This window comes from Lissotriton vulgaris, chromosome 2_1 (genome assembly GCF_964263255.1).
Source record: "Lissotriton vulgaris chromosome 2_1, aLisVul1.2, whole genome shotgun sequence".
Classification (NCBI taxonomy): domain Eukaryota; kingdom Metazoa; phylum Chordata; class Amphibia; order Caudata; family Salamandridae; genus Lissotriton; species Lissotriton vulgaris.
In genome coordinates, this window is record NC_141687.1 from 109,808,863 (window position 1) to 109,830,061 (window position 21,199).

A 21,199-nucleotide genomic window follows, 5' to 3' on the forward strand; every position below is an offset into this window, starting at 1 on the left:
AAAAACTGGGGCATTAATATTGCCCCTTTTCAAAAACCAGCCTACCCTTTTCCATTACTGAGCATGGCAAGCCCAGTAATAGAAAAACACCAAGCACACTCAAACAGCGTACTCAGAGGCGCGCGGGGAAGATCACAAAAAATGAGTACCAGTAGCCAATGGGATCGACCAGATCTATGGTCGAAGGCAGTCATTCATTCAAATTAAGGTCCAACAAGGGAAGTATTATCTCGCACAATCCTATACGCTCCGAGGAGGACTGACGCAATCCCAAAGATAGAGACCACAGCAGGGCAAAGGAACCTCCCCTTGGTCTATGTTTGTGGAACGTTAATGGCTTAGCAACAAAAAAAGAAGACCCTGAGTTCTTGAACTGTGTTACCACCTTCGATATGTTGCAAGAAACTTGGCTCAAGGACCCATAGTACATCAAAGGTCACATGCTTCGCCACACCAGCTACAAGCTCCGGCAGGGTTGGCCATCACTCGGGAGGACTGGCAACCTATGTTTCCACAACGAGCATAGCCTCAGCAACCCTCATGGACTCGTAGACAAGTGCAACACTAGCAGTCACAATTAGTATCATCTTCAATGGAAAAGAAATGGAGGTCTGTATAATTAATTCATATGTACATCCGAAAAACAAAGCGAAAGACTTGACCAAAATTACCAAACAACTGGCCGAGTAAGCTAATGAGATGGAAAACGCATTATTCATCCTGACAGTGGACCTAAACCATTATCTCATCGGCTCGGCAGAAGGGGAGGAGGAACTGGCTCTAACTAGAATCTACAACATTCCTATACAAAGTGTCCCACTAGATAGGAAGAAAAAATGCTGCAACAGCCACTTCCTTGATAACCTAGAATACCAAAATCTTCCCGCATTAAACGGAAGATTTCCGGAAGACTCTCCTCCAGTCAAATCTTTTTACTCTACAACAGCAAGCTCCATACTGGATTACACCTTTGCAAGCCTTGTGCTGTTCCCATATATTCTTGGGTTCAGAATGGGGGACATGGGCGAAAGCGATCATCGCCCCCAGGAAATTCATCTAATAGCAACTGTGCCGAGCCTAATCAGGTCAGAAATATCTTTGGGGCCTACTCACACCTCGAATTTATAAAGGATCAAATGCACGACAGACAACTCGAACCTGAAGGCAGAAGCTTCATTACAACTCTTCAATTCGCAAGCCTTGTCCACAGTTGACCATATCACTTACTGGGGTCATTTCATTGCCACACTGTTAAAAAAGCATGCAGTCACTCCCCCCTCAAAAGACAACTTTTGGAAAGAGGGCAGAAATAACAACTTAAAGAAAGAACAGAGAGTACAGCTCAAATTACTCAAAAGATCAAAAAATTAGATTCTGCGCAAGCTGAGAAGATCCCCAGGGAATACTTGTGCACGAGAATCCCTGAAACATCAAAGGGCAGCACTCAATAGATTGAAATGGAACATTAAGAGAGATTGCGAGAACGAAGTCTGGGCAAAACTCCTATACGACACAAACAGCAACAACAGTGCCCGCTTCTGGAAAACAGTTAATAGGATCATGCGCCCACAACACAAAGGTATAGGATCTCACATTTCCAAAGCAATTTGGATATATTTTCTCACCAGTCATTTCAACAACCATACAGAAATGGTAGGAGTTCAAACGGTCATCAGCTTGATTCCAGAGGGACAACCGGAAACAAGTGATTTAGAGAAAAGGGAGCAGGCTTATCGAGACACAGAAACCAAACCTTTGGGGGCACCAAGGCACCAGTTGTCACACTTAATCGCTAGAGGCAGGAAAGAAGGTGCCCCGGGACTGTATGGTATTCCACCTGCCCTCTTCAAAGTAAAGAGTGAAGAGTGGGAGAATATCCTGCAACCTCTATTTCTGGAAATTAGGTTGATAAACAGAATACCAGAATCCTGGAGGGGCTCGACAATAGTCCCAATTTACACAAAAGGAGACAAGGCCGAGCCAAACAATTACCGCCTAGTAGCTCTTATTGACAATGAAGCTAAATATTTTGCAGGCATCATACTAGAGGAGCTTACTCTCTGGGCTGAGTCAAACCAGATAATACCGCTGAATCAGATCGGCTTCCGCAAGTATCCTCGCAATATCACTAATAATTGAGACAGCAAAATCATCTAATATTCCTCTACATCTGTGTTACATTGACTTCAGTGCTGCCTTTGACAATGTAGAGAGAGGCAGACTGTCGGGAAACTGGCGCGATTGGGCATACCACAGACTACCCTTAATATGCTGATGCTCTTACACATGGATACCTGGGTGCAGGTGAAATTAGGCGGTGGTACCCACCTTTCCTCAAAAGTGCCTACAACAAAAGGACTGAAACAGGGTTGTGTGCTTGCACCAACCCTGTTCAATCTATTCATGGCGGATCCCCAAAAGGTGCTCGACCTCTGCAACTCCCACTCTCCAAGGGTAAGAGGGAAAACTTTAACCAATCTTGTGTATGCAGGTGACGTAGGGCTGCTCACTCACACTCACATCGGCCTTTAACGTTTACTGACGGAAATGCAGAAATACACCACAGAAAACAACCCAAAAATAAACCTTAGCAAGACACAGACAATGTCAATATTTAACAAAAAGAACACACAGAAGACTGGTTCCTCAGCGGCATTAAAATTGACCCAGCTCATGAGTACAAGTACTTAGGAGTTACATTAGACAAGGAAGGGCCGTTTGTGTGTCAGAAACAGGAAATAAGAAGGAAAGGTCTACTGATCGCCATGATGATGAAAAACCTTGCAAACCAACTGATGGGCCCACCTTTGACCCAGCTACTGAAGGTAGTTCAGGCCAAACTGCTCCCCTCGATCACTTATGGTAGTGAGGCGATGCAGGGTAGAGATATCACCGGCTCAAATAAGGCTGGAGTTTGTCCTTCAAAAACAAGTATTAGCCAGGTATGGGGCATATATCATCTGTTGGCACAAGAGCAAAAACTCCACTACAAACATGCTAAACTCTTCTGCTGTGGCTTGACAAAGAACACAGGGATTTCTCTCAGGTGAGAATACATCTTCAGTTAGCCTTGGAATCCACCAAACTCTCTGATCTCTCAGATGCACAACTCGGTCACCTTAACTTCAAAAAATTAGTCTGGAAAAACATAAAATCAGTCTCCTTACTGGAGGACAAGGCGAGTTTCTCAAAAAGATCTCACTCATGAATGACCCTCAACTCTTACAAATCACTAATCCCACACACATACTTTAATCAGGGCTATCCCAAAGCCATACAAATTAACTTTCTAAGGTACAGACTGGGGATTCTCCCATGTACTGAGCACTACCACCATGGCTGAGGACAAATGGACAAAACACCTGCAGGCTGTGTAACATCAACAATGGCGACATCCTTTACGTCATTTTCCTGTGTGAAAAGCTGAACCAAGCATGGCAACAGTTCCTTAAAGAACCATTTAAGCAGAAAGACATCCGCACCAGAAGGCAAGCGGTGCTGGCCTGCTTAAACCCAACAAATATCAAACTAAACTGCAGGTTTGTAAAATTTCTGATGGTGGCTGAACGGGAAATGCCCCAAAAGAATATCGAAAAATGCTCTACAAAGCCCGCCGACCCAAGCTGACCAGTAGACGGGCAAAAGGACTTAGCGGAACCTAATCAAAGATGCCTACCAGCAGCAGAGGGACACATTTTGCAACAAGCAGAGTCTATGAGGAAGACGTGACAAATGGTCAAGTTGGGCTGGTGCAAGGAAAATCTGAGATACGCACTTTCCAGCGTCCAGCGAATCAATGTTTATCTCTAACTAGCACAATTGAACAATCATTTTAAATTGTAATGAATTTTTCACTATTTGGCTTTTATTGGTTTTAAACATGGATGTTGTAGGAATTTTGGAATAGTTTTACTACAATGGTTTTAATTAACTATGCATACATAAATTACACTTAATAATAATAAACTCATTAGTTCTCTGGAGTTTCAATCTGTATCCGAGTACAAGACAGGTTGAGTTTTACTACTTCTGTTGAGGCTCGGTACCACATTCACCTGTGGTTGCTATTGTGTTATGGCTAGACTTATAAAATATAGGGGCATATTACCAAGCAATAGCAATAATTATCGCTATTGCTTGGTTAGAGACAAAAATTTACCGCTGAGCTGCGGCGATTTTTACCGCAAATAAACCTTGGTATTACCAAGGTTTATCGCAAATGCGATAAAAATCGCTGCAATGCACAAATATCGCTGAAAAGTCAGCGATATTCATGCATTACCGAGCTAATGCTCTTAGTCATGTTATCCACCTCCCATTGGATAACATGGCTAAGAACTGCTCAGGGCAGGTGTTAGCTTTTGGAGATATTCACGCTTAGCGCGAATATCTCCAAAAGTTGGTAATAGGAGATAGCGATGTTAGCGACTGTTTTCAGTCTCTAACATCTTGGCACGCCCACTTTGCATGTCATTAGTGATAAATATCACTGACATGCAAAGTGGGGCCCAAGATGGTCGCTATCTCCTACTAGCTGTTGATACCTGGTGTTAGCGACAGCTAGGTAATAGGGAGATCATTTTATCTCCGCTTTCTTGGCTTTTAAAGCCAAAAAAGCGGACATAAACCCTCTTGATAATATGCCCCATAAAATATAATTGCTCATGCGGCACAAGGAGTAAAATGCTTCAAAGTAACAACATTTAGAACTCATGCACTATGGTTGCAACAAAAAACATGTTCCCTTATAGAATCTGCTCATTAAGTATAAAATATGCATGTGGCACATAGTTTTATGACCAGGTAAAATAAGACAAATTGTGTACCTTTTCACCTGTTAAGGCTACCATATCAAGAGGACCGTACATAAAGCGTCCCACCAAGACCTGATGACCATCCTCTGCTGCGATGACATCATTGGCTCTGTGATTGGCAGTCACATTCTGAAGGGGAAAAAGAAAACAGCTTTTTACATGACAACTTATGCGTTCCTAAACACAGCACCTGAAATAAACCTCTTCCTGACTATTGTGGGTTGAGTGAATCATTGGTGCGCACCTTAATGTACTAGCGTGATTTGTGGTGAACCTGCTACAGAACGCACAAGGAGAATGGAAAAGGAAGTAAAGAGATAGCATTAGCAAGACACACAAGATGGGAAATAGCTAGTTTTGTGTTGGGGATTGGTGCGCAACGTAAAATTATTATACATTCAATTTGTTTTTTGGTACAGATTGTGCTGTGTCTACTCTGGTGTCTAAAGGGAGCTGAACGAAATCCTTTGTGCCGAGTCACAAAAGCATTAATGAATAGAGGAAATAGTCTGACAGCAGTAATATGTTACAAACTCTTGCAAACTTTTGTCAAGTGGTCCTGAAACATCCAACTCCCTATAAATGCAAAGAAAATACAGCCATTCTATTTGTACTAATTGTATATTACCATACCTAGAACATTTCCATATTATTCCCGTTTAGATGCTTTGGAGCTAAGTCACAAAGACATGTAAAAATATTCAACTAGGCTAGTGAATTTCATCCTGATCACCAATCTGCACAGGTAGTGACGTAGTGACACCATTGGTTTCAAACCAAAACCATATTTAAAAAAAACAGAAGCCAAGTAAGTGTACTTCATTCCCCATCATCCATCTCCACAGGAAGTAACATCAATGCATTTCCTGATATCACTTTTTATCCTCTCCCATATTCACTTCTCAACTTCTTGGGGCGTCCCACTACGCGGGCATCTCAGCAAAGGGCAGACACAGGCATGAGCAGTGAAGGCTTGGACCTGTTAGGGCCAAGAAGGGCCTTGTACCACAAACCCCCACTGAAACCAACAAAGTAAGATATAATCCGCGTTTCACCCAGTAGTACATACAGCCAAACCCCACATTTAATTCCAGACATAGGCCTAAACATGTACACATTCCACTAACTACCACACTCCTCACATGACAGAAAACACATTCCACTTCATGGTCACTTATGCCTAATCTGCAATAATTCACACACCAGATAACACCCACTACTTCAAAGAAGCATGAGTCACCCTAAAATCCTTCTTCACACAGGCTACATCATTTATTGTGTGGACCATGCCAATAGGAAGGGTCGATGCCTCACTGTCATTCAAAAGTCCTCCTGGTTCTGCAACCTAGGAAAGCAGGTAAGACCCAACTCTGTGGAGCTGCTGACTTGCCATTTCCCATTCACTGCAACTCAGACATCATCTTCTGGCCTCCAGGGCAGAGCAAGTACTTAGTTGATGAATTCTCGTATCTCTTCAGCACTCACCCATCTGACTTGGCCAGATCATCCTCTCAATCAATCAATCACAGACATTTATAAAGCGCACTACTTACCCGGAGGGTCTCAAGGCGCTAGGGGGGGGGGGGGGGGGGGGGGGAGTGCTGCTACTGCTCGAACAGCCAGGTCTTGAGCTTCTTCCTGAAGGAGAGGTGGTCTTGGGTCAGGCGCAGGTCGGTCGTAAGGGAGTTCCAGGTCTTGGCGGCCAGGTAGGAGAAGGATCTTCCTCCTGCTGTCGTTCTCCGGATGCGGGGGACGGCGGCGAGGGCGTGGCTGGCTGATCGGAGATGTCGTTTGGGAACGTGGAAGTTGATGCGGTTGTTGAGGTAGCTAGGGCCTTGATCGTGTAGGGCTTTGTGTGTGTGGGTGAGGAGGCGGAAGGTGATTCTTTTGTTGACGGGGAGCCAATGCAGGTCTCTCAGATGTCTGGAGATGTGGCTGTGTCGCGGGATGTCGAGGATGAGTCTGGCTGAGGCGTTCTGGATCCGCTGGAGTCTCTTCTGGAGCTTGGCGGTGGTTCCGGCGTAGAGGGCGTTGCCGTAGTCCAGTCGGCTGGTGACGAGGGCCTGGGTGACCGTCTTCCCTGTCTCGGTGGGGATCCACCGGAAGATCTTCCGTAGCATGCGCAGGATGTTGAAGCATGACGAGGAGACGGCGTTGACTTGTCTGGTCATGGTGAGGGAGGAGTCCAAGATGAAGCCCAGGTTGCGTGCGTGGTCTGTCGGTTTGGGTGCGCTGCCCAGGGCGGGGGGCCACCAGGAGTCGTCCCAGGCGGAGGGCGAGGAACCCAGGATGAGGACTTCCGTCTTGTCTGAGTTCAGTTTCAGGCGGCTGGTCGTCATCCACTCGGCTACGTCTTTCATCCCTTCGTGAAGGTTGGCTCTGGCGGCGGCGGGGTCGTTGGTCAGGGAGAGGATCAGCTGGGTGTCGTCAGCGTAGGAGATGATGACTTCAACATCCCAGACAAGATGAGATCAAAACAACAGGAAGAGGCACTTTTTTCACCCACATCAGCTGACTCAATGTAGTACAGCACATCACCCCACCAACACATTCCAATGGTCACATCCACTACCTCATCTTCTCAACATCACCAACAAGCCAATGCAACCCCCCATACCCTATACTGGATTGACCCTCACATCATCTCTATCTCCCTGCTCTGTGTCCCCCCAACAAACTGAGGGCCTTCCAAAAGTAAAGGTGTTGGCTAGAAAGGTAGGCAAACCAGCAAAGCACATTTCCAGTGGCTCCTATTTGAAACTCCAAGGTTTGGAGGAGCATGGAATGGTCAACTGTCAAAGGCACCTGAGAGGTTGGGCTATATAAGGAGACATGGGTCATCTTTCTCTGTTATAAATAGGATGTCGACTATGATGTGGAAGGTATTTGCTGCTATGTGATCTAAAGCCAGATTGGCAGTCTTGTAGGAGATAGTTAGAATTTATGTGATTTTGGAGTTGAGCGTAAAATGCTAAATAGGATTTGCTGCTGCAGAAAAGAATGTTGTGGGAACTGCTGCAAAGTACGGCTGATCAATGATGCACCTTGGGCAGATAGGCAAACAGGTAGGTCTCCTCTTGGTTCTCAGAGCAGTTTTTAGCCAAAAAATCTTTAGGTAAAAAAAATGGAATGCTGGTTTTTGGCTACCTTTACACCACCACCAAAGATCCAGGACCGGAGGCGCACCACTTGTGGGGTTAGGATTCACTTAGGCTGGGTCCAGGTATGGGTTTAAAATGGTTGGAGTCTTTTCTGTCCTCGAGGCTCTGATCAGGAGGCCAGCCAACTAGCCCTTGGAGTAATTCTGGTATTCCTAGGTTTAGGAAGTGGAACAGGGCTTAAACAGCAAGGCAGATCTCGAAGGTTTCAAGGCAGGCTTCAAGTAGCAAATCACTCCTTCCAGGTGCCCACAGCAGTCTTCTAAAGTACATAGCAGGCCACATCACAGCCAGTCCTCTGACAGTCCTTCTGCAGGTTCACAAAATGAACTGAAGAGTGGGTCTAAGGGGCCTATTTTTATATCTGGTGCCTTCTTTGAAGTAGGAGAAGTTTTTACAGAATTCCCTTTGAAGTTCTTGAATATTCCTGCCTCCCCAGCCCTGGTTCCAAGCTAGCTGCATGAAAAATGCAGAGGTGACAAGTCCTTTGTGTGAAGGCAGGGCACAGTCTATTCAATTGCAAGTGGGTCTGTGGCTGTGCCCAGCTCTGCCCCCATCCTGCTAGTGCTGGCCCATTCAAGCACACCTAATCCCTCTATTGTGTGGCTGTTTGGGAGGTACAGACAAAGTCCAGCTGCCAACTGCAGCCAGGAACGTGACGTGCCTACGTTTGTACAATAAAAACATCCAGCCCTTCAGTGATGATTCTATGATGGACTTGTGCATATTGGAATGTTGCTCATGGTTCTAATTCTTGAATATATAGTGTGTAAGCTTGATTATTACTTGAATGTAAATGGTATACACTCTTTGAGTGAATTAAAGAAGTGTATCTTGTGTCTAGGGCATAGGTCCTAGTTTTCTCCTTCTTTTCGAATTGGGTGGCTGGGCGGAGCCTCCTCAGAGGGTGCACACTCTAGAAATCTATATTGTTTCTCCTGTACACATTGTATTATACGTTTGTTTACCTGAGTGCAGCACAACTTTTATTTTGCTTTTCTACAACTTTCTAAAACTGGCATTTTGACAATTAAAACTGACATTTCGACTTTACCTTTAAAGAGGATTTTAAAATACAATTTCCCAGCCATCAAACATGAAATCTTCACCTGTTGACAATCAATAGTTAGCACATATTAATTGTATTAAGGCAGCCTAATGTTATCCTATGGGAGAGGTAAGCCGCATAGTAGCAAAAAATGAATTTAGGAGTTTTTCACTACCAGGACATGTAAAACTGAAAGTATCTGTCCAACCTTTTAATTGCAATGCACCCTGTACTATGGGCTACCTATGGCCTACTTTAGTGGTGATGTACATGTAATAACATGGAAGTTAAAGGCTTGGCAAGGGGTTTATTTTGGCAAGTTGAATTAGAAGTGCATTACATATATTAATTGGATGTATGCCAATGAACCATGTTTTAGGAAATGGGAATTAGCACTTTAGAACTGGTTAGCAAAGGCCATCAAAAATTTATTCAGGAAAAATAGGTGTGTGGAGGGAAAAAGTTTGGCGGAAGACCACCTTAAGGCTGATAGCTCTAACAAATTGGAAGACATAAAATCGTCTTTTGTAGTTTGTGTTCCACTAGACTGCCACCTGAATTGTTTATATGATCAAAGTGGGCGATATTTAAAGTTATAGAGGTTGTTAAGGCAATTTCATGTCCTGACATCTACTTTACCTAGGGTTCTGTTAGAAATAGGACATTTAAGTTATTGCTAAGTAGTAGGTTAAGAATTTGCTCAACATATTAGGGAATCGACCTGATGTTAAGTAACATACAGATGAGAGACAGTGAGGAGGGCTTAATTTATAAAGTCGGAAGTCAGTGAGGTGTCCCTCAGGATCATGGACCCCACAAACATGCCCCACAAAAAGAAAAATAAACATTGGAACTTGAAGGTATAAAGGAAATGGTGGGGATGGCATCACTTTACATGGTTTTGGAATGTTTTGTTCTTATAGCAAATCAGTCAGACCTCGTTTTGATCTATGCTCCTAGATTCCTGTCCGATGTTTTTGTATGTGTCACAATACCTTTTATAACTAATCCAGGCTGGAAACAAAAATGTATGTGCGATTTTGCCAAAATCTACAAATTAACATAAGGTTTTGCATAGTTTCATTAGCTGATCATTTTTTAAGGAGGGTGGCTGTGACATGAATCCAAGAAATATGTTTACAGAATGTAATTATTTTTAGTTGTGGTAAATTGAATGAGGTTACAAGTCATATTGAATGCTTGCAAATGGCCTATCTTTAGTAAATGGCAGAAGGTAACATCTAAAATGTAAAGAGTAATATGGGAAACACTTTTTGCGAAGAGTAAATAGTGTTTCTAAATGCGCACAGCCATAATATATCTGCATAAACTCCAAGGGCCTCATTTATGAAAAGTGACGCATCGCTGCGTGAAAACAGCGATGCGTCACTTTTCACTGCGCACTCCTTGCGACACCAATGATGCGTCATATTTAATGTATGACGCATCATGTCGCAAGGACTTACAGATACGTCAGTATTTCTGACGCATCTGTAAGCGCAAAAGTGACGCATTGCTGGAGTGTGTCACAAAAGTGACGCATCTCCAGCAATGCGTCCTTTCACATGGGGAAAGCCCCATGTGAAAGGGCTTGCGTCAGTCTTACGCCTGCTGTGAGGCAGGCGCAAGATTTTGACGCAACAGCATCCTAAAAGTGACGCAGTGAAATCTCATAGATTTCACTGCGTCACTATTACGAGGCTTTTTGCGGGGGAACGCCCCCTCTGCATACATTATACCTGACGCAGGTATAATGTGGCGCAGGGGTTTAAAAAGTGACGCATCTACCTAGATGCGTCACTTTTTAAATATGGCGCAACATGGCGCATGTTTTACGCCGCAGATGCGTCACAAAAAGTGACGCATCCGCAGCGCAAAACTGACGCAAGGCCTCATAAATGAGGCCCCAAGTGCCAACAAAGGAGTTTTGCTGTTTTACTACAAGATTAACTGGGTTATAAGAAAAAGAGGACATGTCGATCTATGAAGGACAATATTTATAATGAGGAGAATAGATGAGAAGGCATGGATAGAATGGAAGTGTATTAAATGAAACCATATTTGACATTCTATGTGAGGAGAAATCCATACAAGTTCTGTCGTTTCTATTCACTCAAGGGATTTGTTAGGTGGGGACTAGATACAAGTACAAAAAGCAATGTAATTAATTGCAGAAGGATAAACACAGGATTTATCTATTACCTTCCAACAGTTAAATGTTAATTTCTTTTAACAGCCCTTCTCTTTGTGAAATGTGTTGTTTGCTTAAGGGCTTGTGTGAGAAACTGATACACTGTGCACTAACCCGCAGCATTGACCACATGGCTTCACAGGAACTTTCACATCCAAACTTGCACTGAACTGATTTTTGCAGTGCCTTGATTTACCCTACTTTGCAGCACCCACTCAACTTGGTTTAAGGTTTTTATTTCTCAGCATCCCCTCTGGGTGTAAGAGTTGCATGTACAGATTTCTGACATACAGGGCCAGATGTACGACCTGCAAAATATCGCCTTGCAAAGTGCAACTCAAAATTGCGACTCGCAATTTGCAAGGCGCTATTTGGCATATACAACAGTGTGTTTAACACTGTTTGCGATTCCCAATGGGGTCGCACATTGAGAGGCTCATGAAAATGAGCCTCTCGAAATTTGCAAGCCCATTGGGAATGATAGGACCTCCCAGGGATGGTGGCCTGCTAGGCTCAGCAGAACATCATGTCTAGGACTGCTTTTAAATAAAGCAGCTTTTTTTTAAATGCAGCCCGTTTTCCTTAAAGAAAAACGGGATGCATTTAAAACAAGCATTTGCAATGCAATAGGTCTCGCATTTACGCGAGTTTGAGCTATTAGCATTGTAAATTACAAAGCCTTTTATTTATGTTTTTGGTTTTTAAAAAATAAATAAAAGACATCGTCATTTAAAAAGCCAATAGATTAAACTCGCCTAAATGTGAGACCTATTACATTGCAAATGCTTATTTTTACAGTAGTGACCAGAAGTGAGGTAGAATAAAAAAGAAAAGTTGAGCTATAATTTCTTCGATCTCCCTCCTAAATAAACTTTATTTAGAAGGCGAAGTGACAAGGTTACAAAATGGTGGTGGTGCTTCTATAGAAATTCTACTGTTCTATGGCACCAAGTGAATTTAGTGAAGGTCAAGCGGTCGACATGTTTCAGCCCCGTATTGTTGCCAGGAGGGGTCAGAAGGCTTTCTTCAAGACCTACGTGAATAAACTGGGTTGCTAATATTATAAGCACCCAAAAGGGTGGGTATTTGACTAACCCTTTTTCTTAGTCACAGGTCTGTGGTATCTGTAACTGGAGTAAACAAACATTACACACACTTTCAGAAGCATATTGTGCAGTACGTCATTAGAAAGAAGAAAGTAGTGTATAACCAAGTGAAGAGTCAAAATAAATATACTAGACATGGTCTCAAAATCACAAGATAAGAAGAAGATATCGTACCGGTACAATCACAGATTACCAAACTGATGAGTGCAAAAACATCGTACTGCGTGAATAGCTGTGATGACAACATTGTTTGAAGGCCGGTGAGGTGCCTGGTTGTTATGCTTCCCGCGTGGATAATCACTAAAATTCCGTCATGAAGGAAGTCATAATGTAATCAACAAGGCGGCTATAGCTTATTTGAAGTAAGGACATTTGTGTTAGTGAACTAATCAGTGATTCAAGCGCTGGCTGAGGACAAAGCTTGGGGTGAGCAGATGGATAGAAATAAAGCACTCAGTAGCGGGAATGCGCGGATAGTTAAAGAGTGTCCCCCAAGGCCAAGGAGGCCCGTAAATCTCCATAGTAGGATCTCCTGCTTGTTGAATTGTAGTAATGTAGCCCAGTAGCAAGCGCCCACTGAGGTACCGCTAGTGCGCTGCAAGTGCCCCATTATGCTGAGCATAGCATTAACATACCTTTGTACTGCCAGATATGGCCCCCTCGGGTGACAGGCGGGCTCAAAAACTTGCAGGCCGGCAGAAAAGAAGGGGGGGTAGGGGGCGTTCAAGATTAGTACAACCTCGGAGAGATGAAGGTTCAGTCTACAGAGGCTGTATGCGCCATGCAGGCACACCTGAAGTTGCTGGCCTTCGTGTTACCGCTTCTCCTGTGAAAGTGCCCCAGTGACGCGGGCCCGTCGCGAGATGATTTTAAAGCGGATAACCGGCATGGTAGAGAGACTAAGAGTGAGTCACTATGAGTTCTTTTCCGAGAAATGTTCAAAACTAATTAATGTTAGAATAAGGACATAAAAAACACTCACTAATTGTGGACACTATGAGGTACAGATTAGTGGAAGGTAGATTAACAAGCATTGGCCGCACGGCTGTGAAAGTGACGCGGCCGCGAAAGTGAAAGTGATCGCGATTGCGGGCTGTAAGGGTGCCCGCGAGAAATGCACTTAATGAGCCGTGACATGACAGGAAAGCCACATGGCACCTGTGCTCGTAACTGTGCGCGTACCCGGACGCTCTAGGCCACACAAAAAGCTGCATGCGCTGGCTCAGGCGAGACCTAAAAAAAAAGTGAATCTTTTTTGTTGCATTTTTTGTCCCTGGGACCACTGCATGCCCTTAAAAAATATTTTTAAAGACTGTCACAAAGAGGAAGGGGTTCGTTGGGGATCCCTTCCAAATTGCAGAGGGTGGTCATTTGCAAGTGTTTTGAGACCGCAATTGCGTTCACAAAACATTCATACATTACTTTGCGGATGCTATTAAGAAGGGAACGCCCCTTCTTAATAGCGAGTCGCAATTCCTAAATAAGGAGTCGCAAATAAATTGTGACTCACTATTTAGTAATTGTACATACCCTGGGCCATTTTGTATGCGCAAACGGGTCGCAAACCTGTTTGCGCATGCCATTCAGGGTAGTACATCTGGCCCGCAGATCCTTAAAGCAGGTTCCTTCCAGCAGGCAGATTCCCTATCAAAGAGAGCTCCAAATATGCCCTAACATATCCCCATATACCAGGTGTGAAAACCTAAGTCCCAGAGAGAGAAAATATTTTTCAATATTCTCCTGAGAGTACAAAATAGGAAACATTCTTGCAGCAAGCAGACTGTCTTTTTCTGTGGTTTACGTTCAGTAGTGTCAGTGGGACTAATGTGTATTTTAAGTGAAAACTACATACTTTGATGAGTGACCAAACACTAAGTGTAAAAAGTTCCTAGAATCTTCACTTTCACTCCAATGATAAGTGGCCCTTGTCCCTAACTATGCTAGATACTCATAGGGGGATTTCTGGTCTAATTTGTATGGCTGAGGACAGATATGGATGTAAGAAGCAGCCAAATCTGCTTCAACTTGATAACAGAACAATCAACAAACATATTTCATGCCGTCACAATGATTAGTGTAAACCCTAAGTCAGCCACTAATATTTTCTAAGATAAAATCAGGGGTGGTTCTCTCTATTTGCTAACAAATGTTGATGCATTTATCTGGGTCATATCCTCTCACTTTTCTTTACTATTCTGTGTGCTCCATTTGTACGGAGAAGCAAATGTCTTTCACAAAACCATCAATATCATACCTTTGACAACTCCAAGCAAGATGGCCGCATAGACGTTCGTCGCTGAGCTCCCGCTGGCCATTGCCACAATCTTGCAAAATACACAGCCATCACACCTACTAACTTTTAGCAACTGTCCGGCGGGGTCATGGTTAGGGTGTTGCGATCCTGCTGACCAAGTGAGACAGTTGTGGGGATGTCGGAGCTGCAGTCACGAGACATTGATCAGACCGCAAGGTTGCGACCTGCGGAGCAGCACCCCAACCCGGGCGAGGAGCCAGCTCCCGGTAAAGGATCTTCCGGATACAAAAGACAGATAGTGTCAGGCTGGGACCCAGAGCTGTGTTGCCCTCTTTGACATCCCATAACTCCTGCAGAGAGGTCTCTACACTTACTAACAGTGTGGGGCTACACTAGCGAACACGTTTGTCTGTGTGCAGGGATACCCGGTCTGGCTACTAACTCCAGTGCCTGGGAGAGTGATGAGCCAGTCGACCGCAGTCGGGCATGGAATCGGAGGTGCAATTGAAGACTGCTGCACCACCAGATCGCTCGGCCTGGGGTCCCTGCAAAGGGCTCTACGCTACTCACACTGTATAGCACAAGGGAGATGCGCCCAATGGGCCACGCAGTAAAGCACTGTAGGACCTGTACTGCGCTTCCCGATCAGGTCCATTTTTTGGGCCCAGGTGGAGAACTGGTTGTGAGCTGGGCCCCAAAAGAGAACTCAATCCAGGTGCATGGTTGCAGCAACAGAGGTGCCTGACAGATAAGTGACCCCCTTGAAAAAACTGTGAACTGCTGATTGCTGTGCATGGGGGACCACATGCACTGCTCTATCCGGTTGGCGCCCTCTGCAATCCCATAGGAGATTTCCGTCTGAACATATAGGAACTCCTTGTAGGGCACGGAAGGTGCTTGATATCAAGGTCCACAGGTGGAACGAATGGAGACTGTGCTCTAAAGAGGCCAGTGATGTAAGCGCACAATCTGGTATAGACTGGGAAAGGTGATCCCCCCCGTCATTGTGCAGCCCTCAGCCCTGCCTTCCAATGAAGTGCCTGACCTGCGCATAACAACCGGGTGCCCCAGAAGGGCTTAGAAACGCTGCACTGAGCCTGATGAGAGATACTGAAAGGGCCCAACCCACCATATAGGTAGCTACAAAATCCAAAGTGACAGACAAGTAGAAGCGAGGAGTGGCTGGTGGTTGAGACAGTCAACACTGAGTTGAGGATCGAGGGGGCACCGGCGCTGCTCCTCATACACCCACAACCAATGGGGAGACCAGAGTCACACTTGGCTGAGCAGTGAAGTACACCTATGGGCACAAAATTACGAACAAGTGTCTGCCCTACACACTGGGCTGGGGTCCTGCGCCTCACAATTCTGTATATAACAGACATCAGCCATCATGGTGAAGACAGGCAGATGAAGACTGCCCAAGCCAATTAGTCAACTACAACCACGCGGTCAATGTGGCTGGAAAAAACGATGATGAGACATTGTCAAACATGGGAGCCCAGGCGCAGGACCAGCCAATCCTGGGTCCATCTCTGTTGGATATACTGTAGGAAAACAAAGGTACCTGCACTGAACTTTCTGCCAACATTGATGCAGCTGCGATTGATGTTAATCTCATGAGGGTTGATCTTTGTAAGGTAGCAAACCGTGTGTAGGCAACAGAAGAAAACATAGGGACTTTGCAACAGGAAACAGTGTTTTCCCGCAAGAAACTGACTGTACGCCTGGAAGAACAAATAGAAGACTCAGAAGGGAGGTCCTAGAGGACTAACCTACATTTTGTAAGATTTACAGAAAAGGCAGAAGGACAGTCAGCCGTAATCAGGCAGAGGTGCTGACAGACCGCCCACCCCTAAGAGGCTACAGTGAGAACAGAACTCATTCATTACTTCAAGTAAAACTGGAGGAGCTCCAGAAGTAGGGCCCACAAATGGGATGCAATGAAGATGGTGATGAGAGATATAGCTGTAGACGGCGTCGTCTTGGGAGAATCTCCGTGGACACTAGCCTACCAACTGCCTCCCGGGGACCACAAAGATAATCGAGTCTGGAGTAGGAATCATGGACCGCGGAGAGGTAAGTAAATTCCCGACTATCCCTGTGGAGGCGCTGCCATACATCGACCAAATCAAGCGCCATCACCACGGAGAACAACCTCGTGGGATGGCCACCCCTTGATCCACCCCCTGCCCTCCATCGATTCTGGGCCAGGTCCATAACATCGTTCCAGTAACCCCTAACCACTGACATTGCATTCGATATGTCTGCCCAGAGTGCCATGAGCCGTTCCACCAGATTCCATTGCAGGGGGAAAGGGGCATAGACACTACCTAACACTAATGGATCCTCCCCAAGCATACTCTGAAGAAATAGATAGTGCCCTGAGTGTCTGTCTATTGTTTAACATGCGTATACAGGATCATGCGGTGTATCAATATCGCCACTCCCCGTGATCCCCTCACAAAGCCAGCATGAAAGACGTGTTGAAACCCATATCGCTGAAAACAGAGGGCCTTTGTACCCAAAAGGTGAGTTTCCTGTAGCATGAGGATATCCGCCCCTGCCCGTTTAGCCACCTGCAGGATGGCCCCTGTTTAATCTTGTCCAAGGCACTACGTACATTCCAACTAATGATGCGGAGAGTACCTGGGGTCACCTGCCGCCTAGCAGGTATGCCAGCCATCTGGGACTGTGTATGCAACGACTGAAAAGAAGAAGAGAACGTGTCTGTGCATATGTGAGGAGGGACGGACCCTTAAAAGAACGTGCAATCTGTGCCCCAAAACAACAACCCCCACCCTATACCTCAAAAACACTGAGGCATCTGTCACAGCGGGACTGACCCCGGGCCGCCAATGGGGGGACTAGAGCCAACCCGACCAATGGTTCCCCAACTTACAGCCCATTCTCCCTAGACCCGTCCCCAACCAGCAACAGCCTGGCAGGGTTCCAGTCCTAGTCTGTGTCTCTCCGATCAACGTTGCAGAAACTAGAACCCCACAGGCCTCTACAGATCCATCAATCAGTCTGCTGATGTCTGCCGCCCTGCGGCGGAACTCTTCCGGGAAGAAGCCCCACAGGATTGGGAGGGGCGCCGGAACAGCGACCGCCGGCCACCCTTCTGCTGCCACTGAGGTCCCCTCCGGGCCGCGTCGCCCGAGGAGGAGTCCGATTCCCTGCCAGGTGGCGTCTGCGCCCACACCCGCACAGTCTCATCAGTTCATTTGAAGATCTCCTACGGAGAGTCAAAGAAGTGGGTGTGGGAGCGATAGACAACTCGCAAGCAAGCCGGAAACAGGAGAGCATATGGAAGCTTGAGGTCTCTCAGACGGGCTTTTGCCACCATGAACGACTGCAGCTGCTGCTGCACAAGCCGCGTGTAATCAGGAAAAATTAGAATACGTACATTGTCATAGAGCAGGGGCTTCTTGAGGCTTGCTTGTTTCAGTATAACGGCACGGTCAAGATAATTCAATAACTTTGCTATCACAGGCCGCAAACAAGATCCAGGTAGGGGTTTCTGCATGAGTGCCCTGTGGGCCCACTCCACAACAAAACAACGGGGCAGCGCATCCGGAGGGAGCCAACTTTCCAACCATTGCGTGAGAAAGCGTTCCATGTTACCCACTTCGCACCCCTCCGGAAACCCAACAAAGCGTAAATTATTGTGTCGGCCTGTCCTTCGGCATCTTAGACATGCAATGCAAGACCTGATGGAGCAGATTTCATCTGCAGTCAGGCATTGTTTTATTTTTGTGCTTCAGACAAACTGCATTTAAATTGCCATGCACCTTTTGGTGCAAGTTAAAACCAAAGGCACATGAAAAATATAAAAGTGACACCTAGTCTTTCTGAAATGCTTGTGCTGAATTAACATGTGTTTTTACAGTATAAAGAAAAGTGGTCTTTTTAGCTTTAAAGATGAATAAAATATGTTTCTCTCCTTCCTAGCTCATCTGTTGCAATCTGAATTCACTATTTCCTGTTTTAAAAGACTTTAGCTTGTTACATATTTAATAAACGTGTTTAGCTTAAAACACCTCTTTTTATAATGTGTGAAAATAATAATGCACCAAACACTACACATGGTGCTAAAATGCTTTGTACATGAAAAGGTATCTAAAACATTTATAACATGTTTCTGTGTGTGTTACATTAACTGTATGTGCTTTTAAATTTTACACTAAAGCATAATATGCTTTATTATACATTGCACATTTATTTTGCATGTTATTATAAATAATAGAAAAAGCTGCTTTAAAATTAGTAGCTGGGTTAGGTAAACATTATAGTATTAAATGGTATACATTGTACACATTAGTGCTGTATCTAGAGTATGTTCTCTTTTTATTTTTATTATGTGTTTACATCACATGACCCACCCACGTGACCTAAGAACTGGGCCTTGCAGCATTGGAACCTAGCCAGTTGGCTACCGAAGCTGGGACTCTCCTGGAACGCTCACCTTCGCCCCTGAAAAGATGCTGTTTTTACGTCTAATAATGATACAATGTTGCACTCTTTTGCATGCTCTATTGTCCTTTCCCACACGTATGCCTGGGAACCCAAACTCTAAGGGGAGGGTACTGTCACGTGAACACGTACTATGGGAACGAAGAATTATAGGTGGTGACAATGACTTAACCACCTCCCTTGACCAATCAAAAGATGGGACCTTGTCACTTGCAACATTTGTGGGTGGTCTAGGGGTCCCAGTAGAGTATAAATAGCCTAGCTTAGCTTAAAGAAATTGTCCGTCTGGGCTGACTAGCTGACCAGACACTGACCCACCGCTCTCCAATAGGCCCCATAGATAGATGCTGCGAAGCACTCTGTCACCCTGCCAGAGGACCCGGGACGAGGTCTCTGAGCCTAAGTGCTGCGGAGCACTCTGCCAAATTTTCTAAGTATAGCACCCAGATAAGGAGAAGTGCTACAAAGCTCTTTGTCATTTTTTTCACCACCGGCTCCTTTTAACCCAGCTGGCACTGGGCACATTAAGGAGGAGGGGGCGTGTGAGCCTTGACAGGCGACGCAGATTAGAACCGGCATCTCTGTGGGTTAGGCAGGAGATCGTGGCGGGTATTTTCTTTTGGGCGTTCCGAGGAGGGTCTGATAAAAGGGTTTCCCTGTTGATTATTTCAAAATCCTGGCACGTCATATTTTGGCACAATAGGCCACATTCCTCTCTGCGAAGGGCGGGCTGCTTGCTCTTTGGAAACGGACAGAATGCAGAAGAGCAGTGAATAGATAGAATTAGGTTTAAAAGAGTTGTCCAACTTATGCATTTATTTTTTCTTAAAGGGAGACTATTGATTACCCTTACAAAACTATTTTCTTAGAGACTCATTAAAAGTTTTGCATGACATTCTACGCCACATTTTTCTTTCCTACATGTAATGCTTATATGCAGACTGTAATAAGTTCTGTACTAATGCTATTTTACCTGTTTTCAAATTCTGTAACCTGATTGATGTTACTGATGAATAAAGGGTCAGAAAAACCTAACTTTTGATTAGAAAATAAAACCCTTTAAATACTCAACAACTCTCTTTATTGGCTTACAATAATAATTGCATTTTTGACTGTTCATGATTATTTAAGTCTCCTGAAGGTAATACATGGTGTGAAGGGCCCAACACCTTTTGAGCGGTAAATTAGAGGTAGCATGAGGGTTTTGCATTGAGAAATTACCAGAAGAAATTACTGCTCCATCAGACCCTTCTGTGCAGCTTCCATGACGGCCACCCTATTCGTCAGTATGGTAACATCGTCCTTCACCCCAGAGATGCGAGTCTCAGCCTCTGCAATGCGCAACACCACATTATGCAAATCTTGCCGCAGAAGCATAACGTCTGCGCCAACCCCCCCTATCATGGCATCCAACATATCCCTGGATTGAGTGATAGCAGCAATGAGTGCCGCATTATCTGGCATGATCCCCTGCTGCCCACCCGAACTGCCAGCTGCCGCCCCCGGACCAGTGAATTTGTCAATGGGCCCCTGCTTGGGCGGGCCACTACCTCCTTTGTACCTTGTCAAGGCCACCTTCTAGGCTCCCCCTGCACGTCCAGGAAAATCTGAGGTGAAGGCGAGAAGTGGAGTCCCCCGCCGCGGCCCCCCATGACCCAACCTGGCCGCCGATTGGGAGCCTGAATGGGGCTGCCCCAATGTAGAGCCAACTGGCCGACTGCAGGCCTCCGCCACGCAGGATTCAATGAAGTGCCCACCAGCTGCCCTCACGCGGCCAGACTGACCGCCAATGCAGGTAAGCCCTGCAGCCCAGGCAAGACACCCTATGTCCATTGCCCTCTCACCTAGGCCCCACGTCTCCAGGCCTTGCTCCCCCACTGGCACACACATGCCCCCAGCCTGCAGGGAGTCACCAAGGTCAGATGTGTGGTCCAACCAACCACTGATATGGGTGTCCCCTGAGGCCAGGGGGGGCTGAGAGGAGGAGCTCCAGGGTCTAAGAAAAAAGGGGGGGGCAGGTAAGCCCAGGGGCCCGCCGATAGCCTCTCAGGCCACAGCCACCACCGCGGCTCAAGGTTGCCGCCGAACTCCTGCCACCATACAGATCAAGTGCAGGCGAGGGGAAGAAGTGCCAATGTTTTTCACCGGGGCC

At 45.6% G+C, this 21,199-nt stretch overlaps 1 protein-coding gene across 1 annotated transcript in view; it reads right to left on the reverse strand.

Moving 5' to 3' along the window:
* The window catches only part of PITPNM3 (PITPNM family member 3), a 1,845,859-nt gene that overhangs the window by 101,788 nt on the left and 1,722,872 nt on the right, over positions 1-21,199 (reverse strand). Inside the window, exon 14 of the mRNA XM_086954539.1 lies at positions 4,827-4,943. Within this exon, the coding sequence (XP_086810665.1) occupies positions 4,827-4,943 (117 nt within the window). The remainder of the gene's footprint in view (positions 1-4,826; positions 4,944-21,199) is intronic.